Here is a 12,573-nt window from a genome sequence, read left to right as displayed (position 1 = left end):
AATAAACACTCTGAATAAGAATTAAGATAGTTAAAACACATATTTGAACCATCTCAGTAACCTATTTATCACGACATGAAAACGATATATTTGAAATACCAAATTCTGGTGTCAGCTTCATTATCGTTCAGGTACTCAGGGACCAGAGCAACCATTTGTCACGTTCACAGGTAATAATGATGAGAACTTGAAGAATTAGTGTCTTTTTTAAATGGGTTCCTGGGAAGTCGAACTTTGTTCTTTCTCAGTAAAATCATTATTTCAATTTCAATGGCTTAATTTGGTCCAGTTGCCAACACCCTCTTTTTAGAAAGCAAAGTATTCAACATGTTTTTTTTAATAAGAAATCATTCTGATAAGAAGGCCTACACAACTAGAGTCTGTGTCTGCCTCTCTTGTTTGTTAGTAACACCCCCGTTCACATGAACAGATGCCAAGGAATCCATTACCCAATGCTCTACCATGCATTACGCTTGATCTTAGCAATGTTTCTCATTTAATTAGAAAGAGCAGTCGTGGAGATGGCTGTCTTTTCCCCCTTTTTTTTTTTTGATTCAACATGCCAATGCACAGCAAAAATAGTTACATAGCTGTCGAAACATTCACAGTGAAGGTCATTTGAACACAGGATTCCTCTGCATTGGCACCCTGACATGCCGTGGTCAGATATCTTAATGTGTCCTTGTTCCTTACTTTATCTGATGTTATCTGGCATGTAAGGGTAATTTGTAAGGAAAATAATGCAGTGATAAATGACAAGCAAAAATAATTTAAAAATCACCCTAAGTATCATCATGAATAGTTATGCTTGTGCTACAATAATTATATTAGATCACCGACGTGTTGTTTTTTTTGTATATATACCCGCATTAATTCCCTAAACAACTTATTAGGTATATTTTCTGTGAAAAATTGATTGAGGTTTAGTTTGTCACTGTAATACCATAAGTTTCTAATATCGTTCCTTAAATAAACTTGAAGTGTGAACTTCAGTATTGCGCTTCTGTGAAAAAAATTGTTTTTCTTGTTAATCTTTTACTTTATAATATAAGGTAATTAAGGAAGACAAATGCATATCCTAGAAGAGTATCATGGCAGCTCTTTGTTGGCTCTAACTACCCTGTCCTTTCTCAGTTCTTGCAGCTTAAGGCACATTCTCTATATTCAGAAAACGCTGTTGTATTAGAAACGAATTGCTTGATATATCATTTGTGGAAAGCCTTTAGCCAACTATGCAACTATAAAATGCACTTGTGCCGTGACCGCTAAATTAGTACGTTTTTACACTTAATTCAAAGAAAAAAGCTCACAATCAATTATCGAGCCGAAGCCTATTGAACTCACTTAAATGGTATTTCACCTCGTACATGGGACGTTATTAACAAGTTTTCAGGTTCTTTTCTTCCTGCTTTATAAGCCATACTTCTGAGTGAATGACTTTAGCATCCTTTTTACATCAAAGTAATTATGGATGCTCATAATTTTTTCATACTTGTAGCTTTCTGTCAAAGATAAGAAAACAACTTGAGGTTTGCTCTGACTTGAGTACTGGAAGGAAATAATTTGCTTGACATTGAATGGCCGTATGCGGAGTTAATGAAATCTGAGTGAATGGAATAGATTGAACTGGAAAAAAAAATGCTTTTAATGCTTCCTTAAAAAGCCATCTCCCAAGCAATCTTGGGTATATGCACTTAAACACCATCTGTCCCTGGACTTTGTTGTTGTATCTTTGACTTCATAATGCAATCATTTAAATGCTAATAAATAAATCAAATTTTCTGCTCTTTATTTTTTGCAGACATTAGGCTTCAGCATAACATTTCATATTCTGCTGTTTTTTTTCCCTCTTTTTATTAACCACATTCACAGCGCTCTGCCGGTGACATCATGATTCGTAATATTCAGCTGAGGCATGCTGGGAAATATACATGTGCTGTTCAAACCAAGGTGGACAGTGTGTCAATCGCCACCGATGTGGTCGTGAGAGGTAAGAGTGTACCTTCAGAACGCACACGTTCAAAAATACCGACGTACTGTAAGTAGAGATGCTGGAGTCCCAATCGGCAAGCCAGACAATTGCTCGGGGCCCCAGGCAAGAAGGCGGTCCCCAAGGGCTGACCAACTTCGAATGACAATGTGGAAAGTTTGGGATGAACTATCATTTTTAAGAGGCAGGCTCATAGGATGGTGCAGAACTCCCCAAAGGGGCCCCGTCCACTCCCGCACTGTGGTACCAGTGCATCTTCGGTAAACAAAGAACGACTGACAAAATAAAGAGGACTTTGTTTATCGCACTCAACTGTCGTCATCATCAATTTCATTTATTAAGCACTTCAAAAAACAATTCTAATTTTGATTGAGGTTCGTCTTCATATTCTCATTTTGATATAAATATGATACTTAAGTGCCCACTTGAAATAAAAATGCTTACATTTCAAAATTTTTGTTAATGTCAGATTATTTATTATTATATGGTGATGTACAATCCTCGGTGCGGCACCCTGTAAATCTTTACCCAGGACCTTAACTGGCTCTATAATCGCTTACGCCTTCAGGTCCAATTTATAGGGTCGAGAGAATGGTTGTCAATCAAAGTGATGGTGGCTCTTGCTACAGAAGCAGCAACATTTAAGATCACTGAAGCTGAATTTTTTATTGAACGATTTATTACAAGTTTCACTTCAGCACTCACTTCGTGTGAGAGCTCTCATCTTTTCAAACACGGTGTACCCTTGTCTCCCTCAATATCAAATGATTATCGCTGCTTGCCAAATAAGTTCGCCCTCTGACCCTTAAAATGAACCACTGTTGTCTTTTTCGGCCATTTGACATTCATGACCTGTAAAATTTCTCAGAGTATGGGTATCCCCATATCATTTTTTCTTAAATAGTAAATTCCAGCCACTCATTTCAGCGGAATTAAAATGATCAGGCATGTCACAGGGGATAAGCTACCCAAAATATAGTTACTGCTTATGTAATAGAAAAGGATATGAATATTTATATCCTCCCCTGTGCAGTTAATCATCTCATTATCCCCTATTTAACTGTGCCAATCCTTTGAGCCAGTCTGAATGTCGAGTCTAATGTTGGGAACCACTGCTGTTCATCATGTTGATCATTTAACGCATCCCAAGCAACAGAACATTAAGCTGCATTTGAGGAACACGATTTGACAACATTGTGTTCTTCAAAGTCACTTATACTGATCATGTGTTTAGCACGTGATTTGCTATACGACAAGCTTGGTGACGTTCTCAAACCTTCTGTAACTACTGGTCATGTCCGACCCACTTGGATTTTTCTCGTATTGATTTATCTATATCATAAATCACACTGTGTTAATAAAGTCTGATTAAATATTCCTGTAGGACCCCCAGGCCCTCCTGTGGACTGTCATGTGAATGAGATGACAGAGACCACCGCCGCTCTGTCCTGGGGCCCTGGGACGGACAACCACAGCCCTATCCTCAGCTACACCATCCAGGCCCGTACGCCATTCTCTCTGGGGTGGCAAGCTGTCACCACAGGTTGGTGTGAATCTATAGTCTTGTTGTGTAAAAACTTTGTTAAGGAAGACAAATAGCTAAGGTGTTCCAAAAGAAACACAACAAATGATGTTAACAATTCATCACCAGTTCAGCTAACTTCTTGCAGGGGTTAGTGAAACGTTTTTTTTTTTTTTTTTTTTGCAATATCTCTCAGTTCCTGAGTTGTTGGGCGGGAAACAGCTATCAGCCACTGTCATTGACTTAAGTTCCTGGGTGGAGTATGAGTTCAGAGTCCTGGCGACAAATAGCATTGGCACAGGAGAACCCAGCAAACCCTCCGAAAAGGCCCGCACCAAAGACATGGGTGAGTACCGCAGATTCCCCGCATTTCCTCGGCGGTGACGCCAAAACGTTCAGGAATTCAAGATATTCAAGTGATTCAAAGTGTTTATTGTCACATGTACAGTGTAGAAACGTGTTTCCCTGTGCAGTGAAATTCCTACTTTGCTGTCCGCAGTGCATTTGGAGACTTGCTGATAGAAAGACGATGCCTCTTAATCCAGTATCAGAACAATGCAGCAGTTAATATTGTAAATGTCAATATCCTGGTCTATTGATTCAATAGAAGACAATACACACATTCCAGCAAAAGGCTATAAATACATTTGAATATATAAATGTTCACATGAAGCAACAGATTCACAATAAGTAGAGCCCCCAGAGCTCTTTAGCTGAGTGGAAGCCAGTGTTTTAAATCTTTTTTGATCATATTGTACTTTTGACTGCTAAACAGAACAGTTGGGTCATTTATTTTTTTGGTCATTTGCAAAAGTATCCACCTTAATGCAAAAGCATGTAGTTAGTGAAGTCTTCCAAAAATGTGACCATATGCACCAAGAAACAGCAATGCAGTGATAAAGTCAAAGAATAAGAATGATTATGTTATAATGCAGTCTTCAAAAGAAAGTAACGTAAATGTGTGTATTTGGAAATTCCAGTGGAAAGAAAATCCATTTAATTTGTTGTTAAATCTCAGGGAAACTGAAATCGTTCATAAATGCATCATGTGCATGATTTTTATTATTCTCTCCTATAGTATGACAGTTATTTGGATGAGATTTCGGTAGTTCTAACTTTGGCTAGTGGGCATAGTCAGCTGCTAGCATTTCTAATCATTTATCTAATCACAGTCCAATATTATACTGATTATGTGGAAAACAGTTCAATATTTGCCGTTGACAGAATAGCTGCCAGGATACGCCTTGAATTTGATTATATACAGTCTCTATCTCATTTATATTAGATGATAAATGTATGTTAAAAACCTTATTTAAACCCATATAAACTACATTCATGCCAACTTGAGAGTTATTTCAACTGAACTATTAGATAAAAAATAATAAGAAATTACCCAAATCAATTGGTGTGGTATTTAATAGATGTGTTTGTGGGTGTGTGTGTGTGTGTGTGTGTGTGTGTGCATGTGTGTGTGCCGCACATGTGTATGTTCAAATCTGTATGTGTCACATATGACCATAAATCTTTTATTTTTAATTGCAGATACTAAATCATAACTGTTGTTGATGTTTTAGCCCCAAAGGTGACTCCAGCTCAGGTGAATGGTGGAGGTGGAGGACGCTCAGAGCTGGTCATCACTTGGGAGGTAAAGAAGCATTTAGATGCATTAATTGATGTTTGTACAGTAACCACGTCTGAATATCATTTTTGTCTTTGAATTGGACTGAAATAATTGTGTTTTTTTTTTTTTGTTTTTTTTTTTAATGTTTTATTAATTCCTCAATATATAATCGGAAAACTACAAAACATGCTGGTTAGCGCTTCTGCCTCACAGCACAAAATACCCCGTTTTGATTCCTAAAAGGGGCCTTGCTTTGAGGAGATCCTCCCTGTGTCAATGTGTGTTTTCTCCAAGTTCTCCAGTTTCCTCCCACAGTCCAAAAACATGCAAGAGGGTCATTGCAATAAAGTGGAAAATTGCCCAGATGTGTGAATGAGAGAGAGAATGGTTGTCTCTGTATATAGACCTGCAAATGACTGGTGACCAGTATAGGATGTGCCCCGTATTTTGCCCAATGACAGCTGGGATAGGCTGCTGCATCCCAGCGCCCTTAAATACAGGATAAGCGCTAGATAACGGATGGATAGATTACCAGAAAACATAGCTGTTACAAGACAATGATTATCATATTATCCGAGATTTATTTAACAGTAATCCAGAGCAAACACACTAACCTCCCACCTGACCCCCCTATCACTGTTTCTTTCATTTATCAATATTAAGCTGCTCAACCAGAAAGCGTCAAATACATGCAATGTTTCCAAGTACACTATTCCCCTCAGCACAATTCTTCTAAGTGCCCAGAGAGCATTTCTTTTAAGTATTAATAACTTAGAGATCAGTCTTGGCTGTCTCTGTTGATTCGTCACTCTGAGTCATCTCATTCCTCCTTAGCCTGTTCCTGAGGAGCTGCAAAGCGGTCCAGGTTTTGGTTACGTGGTGGCTTTCCGCCCACTTGGAGCGCAGGGCTGGATGCAGGCTGCCGTCACATCCCCAGATGCCTCGAGATATGTCTTCAAGAATGAGAGCATCCCTTCCTTCTCCCCTTACCAAATCAAAGTTGGAGTTTACAACAATAATGGCGAAGGCCCGTTCAGTCCATTGACCACCATCTACTCCGCAGAAGAAGGTGTGTGCATTTACAACTACGCAACATTTTTGTGAAAATACCGCGGAAACTCCCAACACTCAATGGAATTAAGAGCTCGCGTTGAGAGCTGCTCTTTTTTGGCTTTATGGCTGTTGCATACCTTTGAGGAGGATGTAAGATCTAATGAAACAGGTGTTTTTGTCCTTCATGACAAAATGTGGGTCTGTGCATCACCAAATCTTTTCTAAATTATATTGTTTCTCTTCTCCTAAATATTAAGTTTTGCTTCAAGCCCAATCATACTTAAGTTTCATCATATGCTCATTCATTCATCACCACATATTCTGCAATCAGGGTCATCCTGGTCATGCTTTTTGATGTCAAGCAGGTTTTATTTATATAAACAATACCCGTGGTTTTTTTCATTCATTTCGAGGTTTATTCAATGTATTTTTTCTTTTCTATCATTTTGTTTATGTGCATGTGCATTTTTATAACGCAATTAGAGTAGTTATTGTGTGATACTACCTGATCCTATTGTTTGGATACACAGACAAGAAGAAGACAGAATAAGGTCTACTTCTGACCTGTCTGTGAAGGTTTTCAGTCATTCTGCTCAGTTGTTGTCAAATCTTGTTGTGACAAATGGACCTCTTGGAGATGTTCCACCTCCCTAATCCGATAGCATCCTTTAGTTCTAACAGACTGTGGGGAGTTTTCCGGTAAAACTGCTAGGGTTGGGGTTGGGCATTGGTCCAACTTGAGAGGGTTCATTAAGTAATTACACCTAACAACTCCTGCCCGCCATGCAAAATGTTCAGTTTATTCATAGTTGTTTATTAAAAATCCATCTCATTCTGCGTGTGTGTACATATGTGTGCACCTGGCTGCTATGACAAAATAATCTATCTATCTATCTATCTATCTATCTATCTATCTATCTATCTATCTATCTATCTATCTATCTATCTATCTATCTATCTATCTATCTATCTATCTATCTATCTATCTATCTATCTATCTATCTATTCATCCATTCATCTACCATTTGTGTTGATCTGTCTTTGGACTTTCTGTTCAAATTATTTATTCAATTACCTGTTCAGATTCCAGAGTGGGTGTCTGGTATTTGTATCTCAGTTCCTCAAAATGACACACACATAACAATGCACACAATAGCATAGCAACCCCATTCAACCTGGTTGCTGCAAAACAACTCACTCATTAACATAACAAACCCACGCCCAATCCTAACCTCAGCAGTTCTATAATGGAAATTCTCCCCAGTCTGTGGGAACAAAAGAAGTCTCAGATTGAACATCTTTAAAAAGAAAAAGGAAGTTCAGTTTCCTCGACAAGATTTGGCAACATCTGCATATTACTTTGTAAAATCATTAAGGATATCCCCCAGAAAAAGAAAAATATATACTAATTTGTTTTTCATTTTGTAGATATGAACATTTAGAACCCATGTAAGTGATATAATAATTATTAAGTCAGTGAGATTAACCAAAAGAGCTTGAAAGGGGAATATACATTATGTGGGATATGGGCCAGTTGACTCTTTGGACTTCCCATTCCAAACCAATTGGGGGCAGCCTATTTACTAGAAACCAGTGCCAACAAGCCCTAATGTAAGAAAGTGCGGAGGATAAATCCAATTATTTGCAAGTTTAGTCCCTTTCCAGCACTGCCCTCGGGGCGAACTTTCCCATGTAGTGACTGACAGAATGAGATCCTAGACACAAGGGAACCAAATGAGTTTGCTCCAGAGGGTAGCCTAGCCTGTTGTCCCCTCTCACTGCACCGTCTCTCGCTCTCACAAAATGCAGAATTTTGGGAGAGGGGGTAACTTACTGTAATGGTGTAAGTAGGCATGCCGTTGCGTTGCAATGACTTCAATTGCACTTCGGTGACTCGCTGGCACCTATTATGAAAAGGAGTCATATTAAGATTGCTGTAAACTGACTTAAATTGTAAATTTACTTTGAAATTTACCGTAAGATTTCAACATTATTTCCATAAGTTTATGTTGGTGCATTCACTCTGAAGATAGCTGTCAAAACATACATTACGGTAATACTCTACGCCAGGGGTCGGGATCCTTTTTGACTGGGAGAGCCATAAAAGTCGTAGCGCAGATCCAAATGCAAATTTCTCTGTCCACGCAGCCCGGAGTGCACGGTAATCATCCCCTTTTTTCTTTTCCTCATCTTTTCCGTTCTGAGGGTTGACGCGGATAAACTAGTCGGCTATCTGATAGCCATACGCCGTCACCGGAAGAGCCATATATGGCTCGCGAGCCATAGGTTTCTGTCCGCTGCTGTACGCGGTAAAAGTGAATCCATATATTGTTCCCTGTCCTGACTTCACTGTGTATGTTTCAGAGCCTACCAGAGCTCCAGGGAGGTTGAGGGTGAGAAGTCTATCAGCGTCCGAGGTAGAGGTCTCCTGGAAGCCGCTGCCCTGGAGTAACAACCGCAGACGTATCCTGGGCTACGAGGTGAGAACCTCAGTCTGGCACACTTACGTAATAGGAACCATTCAAATAGATTGAATCGAGCTACAGTGTGCCAGAATTTCCGTGAAGCAGGTCAAGAAATGTAGAGATTTAAGTTTTAATAATTAGACCCTGATTGAAGTTTTGTTTGTTTCCTTTTTGGTCTGTTTCCTCAGCTACGGTACTGGGGTACGAAGGAGAAGCAGGATGCCGCCAGCGTCATTAGGACAGTTGGGAATAAAACATCGGTCCTCATCAAAGATCTGGAAGGGAGCAGCACCTATTACGTGGCCCTCCGGGCCTATAACAGTGCCGGAGTGGGTCCCCAGAGCAGCACAGTCAATGTCACAACCAAGAAGCCCCGTAAGAAGTGACATTACAACAAACATTTGGCAACGGACTGTATTCAGAGTCCTCCCTCTGCATTTTCTTTTTGTTCTTCTATGGCTGGTAGGAGTGCATTTCATGTCACTTGTACCATGCAACACAATGAAGTGCTGGGGAAAAGAAATAACAGAGTGAATGTACCAGCCTTCATTCTGTTTTGTATTTTGCTATCAGCAAAATCATGCTATACTAAAAATATCATAAAAGTGCGAGATATCCAAAACAAGTCTTACATGTAGCGCATATGTGATTCGGTTTACATTTGAGCAGCCTACACATGATGTCATGATGTGTGCCGCTACTATCGAGCTGGTGCCGAAAATCAATTTCACTGTCAAAATTAGCCTCTCATTTCATGACGTAAGGATCACAACCAAATTGATTTTGGAAATCCGATACTGATCTGGTATTTAATTTGGAGTTCAGTGCCGGAACTCGGCTAATTATCTTTTCAACTCGTTAGTGTTTTTACATCACTGATGCGGTTCTTTGAATGGTTTGTAATTTGGTTTTCGAAAACTCTTTGTTTCTCTGAGAGTTAGATTACTGTCATGAAACTCGTGAATGTCTTTGAGCAGCATATTGATAAAGTTTCCATTGAACATTTTGCATATCTCCTGTATTCCCAGCTGCTCCCCCCTCCACCGAACCCCCTCCACTAAAACAAACATTCTTGTTCCCACTCCTACTCATAGACTGCTGGAGTCATTGTTATCTCCAAACCGTGGGATGATAATGAAAAATATCCTTCATGCTGAGTTGCTTCTTGACTGTAATGTTTATTGACTGATTGGCTTGTTGTTTTCCTCCCTCCGCTACCTCTGCTTCTCCTTCTCCTGCCCGCTCACCCACTCCCACTCTTGTCCATAGCGCCGAGCCAGGCCCCGGTCAAAATCATGTGGAACACTTCCAACTCCAAGGTCATCCTGAGGTGGGACCAAGTACACGCGCTAGAGAATGAGTCTGAAGTTACAGGTTATAAGGTAAAGACTGATGTTCTCCGCTGTGCTGTCGGAGCAGTTTCACCCTCAGAAAGTTGAGCTGCCTTAACAAATTATGATATAAAATCTGAAATGGTGCATCTGTCGTTAGTTTTTAGATTTTATCGGACCTACTTGGTTTACGTGCAGTGGTTAGTACTTCCGCCTCACAGCAAGAAGGTCCCTGGATCCGTCAGGATGCCTTTCAGTGTGGAGTTTTCATGTTCTCCCTGTGTCTGCGTGGGTTTTCTCAAGGTTGTCTGGTTTCCTCTCACAGTCCAAAAACATGCAGTAGGTTCATTGGAGACACAAAATTGCCCAGACATTTGAATGAGAGTGAATGGTTGTGTATCTCGATATGTGGACCTGTGATTGACTGGCGGTCCAAGGTGAGCCCCTCCTCTCACCCAATGACAGCTGGGTTAGGCTTCAGCCCTCCTGCAACCCCTGACTGCAGGACAAAGTATAGATAATGAATTATTCTTTTTTTAATTGGATATCCATTATCTCAGACCCCCAACCTCTACCACCAACTCTGAGTGCTGGATAACCACAATAGACTATATATGCATGGATGAATGAATTAAAAAAAAATGAATGGATTGTTTTGCATAAAGAAAGCTAGCAAACAGTAAAGACAGGTACGTTTGCACTGGATGTAACATGATAAAGTCGAATAAAAACATCAGCCAGTCATTTAAGAACTTTGTTATTAAAAACCTAAATAAATATGTAATGAGAAATGGTTAAAGGGGTTGTCAGTAATGACTACAAACAGTCACATAAGACAAACAGCTGACTTCTACTCTTCAAGCTCCCTCTACTTGTCCAGTTATTTAGCAATGTCAGGCAGAAATGACTGCATGGGCATCTATTGAGAATGAATTATATATCATATAAATGGTGCGTTTTATATAACCTGAAGCCACTAGCAATAAAAATTATACAGGAGAGTTGGTAACACCGACGAAACCATCGAATACAATGATGGATGAGTGAAATGAATTATTTTATATCCTCTATGGATATAAATGTTAGTCACAGGCAATTTGAACATCTCTGTATCTGTTGGGGTAATATGGAATTAATTTGGTTTTTAAAAGTAGTAGTTTTGTTATTCGCTCTTTTTTGAATATTAGCCCATATTTTTAAGTTTTCCACCAGAAAATAAGGCTGATTGTAGTTCTCCCACCTCAGATGCGGACAAGTCCTTGATATTCAAACTGATCATGTCACCGAAACGATGACTGGACCTTCTTTTTTTTTTCTTTTTTTACATATACTCACCTGATAAATGAGGGCCAGCGTGTGATGTAAGACACCAGCATTTATACCTTCCTTTATACCTCAGCTCCATCTGCCTGGTCACCCAGCACTGCCACGTGCAGTGAGATACATTGTTATCAGTTTGCGAAGCAGCATGTTGCAATTCAAGGAGCTATCTGAAAGAAACATGAACAGGGATTCTCTTGTCACCGTATCCTTAAGGATCTTTTTTTTTTTTATATTGTCTTAACCTACTAATATGTTGTTTTGTCTTTGGAGTGACATTGCCCCCCCATCCCTCTTGCCTTGCTGTCTTTGTCCCATCTGTTTCCTGAAGGTGATTTATAGCCAGGACAAACATGGTCATCCTAGCGTGGTGAAGACCAACACCACTTCCTTAGAGTTGTCACTGCCCGTCAACCAGGACTACGTCATCCAGATTAAACCTTTCAGTGAAGGTGGAGAGGGCAGCAGTAGCCGTCAAATAACAATTCCCAAGATAACAGGTAGGGCAGTCTGACACAGGAAACATGAAAATAATGTCAAATTTGTGAGCTCTTGCTGCAAAAATCACATCATTTAATAACACCACTGTCAAGTCTTTATCCATTCAATCTTGGTAAAAGCTAAGACAGAATTGATGTTGCATGGTTGTGAAAAACAGCAATTTCAAAGACACGGCTAAATAAAATACATTGTGACTTTGACAACATCTACCCCCCCCCCCCCCCCAAAAAAAAAAAACAACAACATTAATTAATAGATGTTTTTGTAATGTATGGTATCCCTTCTAAAATAAAATTTAGAAACTCTGTGATAAGGCAACTTTGATTTTCAGAGTTTTTTGACAGCAGATCAGTGTGAAATGATAGAACTAGAGGTAGCAGCCACACAGAGCAGTTTGATGGAAAGCTGCAGGATGCAACTTCACCTCTTCATCCACGTAACTGACTGTTACTTGGCCCTGCTGACTCACTCCTGGTTTGCACAACATGAAATGGAAACAAAACATTAATTATTTTAGACTTCTCTATTTAAAACACACACACAAAAACACGCAAATATTTTTTTTTTTTCACACACACACACATATATACATATATATATATATATATATATATATATATATATATATATGTTTGTTTTGCTCAGTCTAAAACCCAAGTACAAATTGAACTGTATATTTTAATTTTACTTTAAGTTTACAATTTTTTTGCACCAATTTTTTTCAACCCCACTTCCTTACATGCTTTGACATACGAATGGTATTGCTAAAT

The 12,573-nt window shown here is 39.3% G+C and overlaps 1 protein-coding gene across 2 annotated transcripts in view; it reads left to right on the top strand.

The window, feature by feature from the left end:
- The window catches only part of cntn3a.1 (contactin 3a, tandem duplicate 1), a 75,136-nt gene that overhangs the window by 60,545 nt on the left and 2,018 nt on the right, over positions 1-12,573 (top strand). For both annotated transcript variants that reach the window (XM_086141458.1, XM_086141457.1), the window contains exons 14-22: positions 1,873-1,990; positions 3,375-3,533; positions 3,709-3,858; positions 5,087-5,157; positions 5,968-6,202; positions 8,551-8,666; positions 8,840-9,026; positions 9,921-10,033; positions 11,634-11,802. In XM_086141458.1, the coding sequence (XP_085997584.1) occupies positions 1,873-1,990; positions 3,375-3,533; positions 3,709-3,858; positions 5,087-5,157; positions 5,968-6,202; positions 8,551-8,666; positions 8,840-9,026; positions 9,921-10,033; positions 11,634-11,802 (1,318 nt within the window). The remainder of the gene's footprint in view (positions 1-1,872; positions 1,991-3,374; positions 3,534-3,708; positions 3,859-5,086; positions 5,158-5,967; positions 6,203-8,550; positions 8,667-8,839; positions 9,027-9,920; positions 10,034-11,633; positions 11,803-12,573) is intronic.

This window comes from Fistularia commersonii, chromosome 34, assembly GCF_037954325.1.
Source record: "Fistularia commersonii isolate RoL2024-O1a breed Wild chromosome 34, RoL_Fcom_v1.0, whole genome shotgun sequence".
NCBI classification, from domain to species: domain Eukaryota; kingdom Metazoa; phylum Chordata; class Actinopteri; order Syngnathiformes; family Fistulariidae; genus Fistularia; species Fistularia commersonii.
Note: the sequence above shows the minus strand (reverse complement) of the source record. Positions and strands in the feature narration are given on the sequence as shown.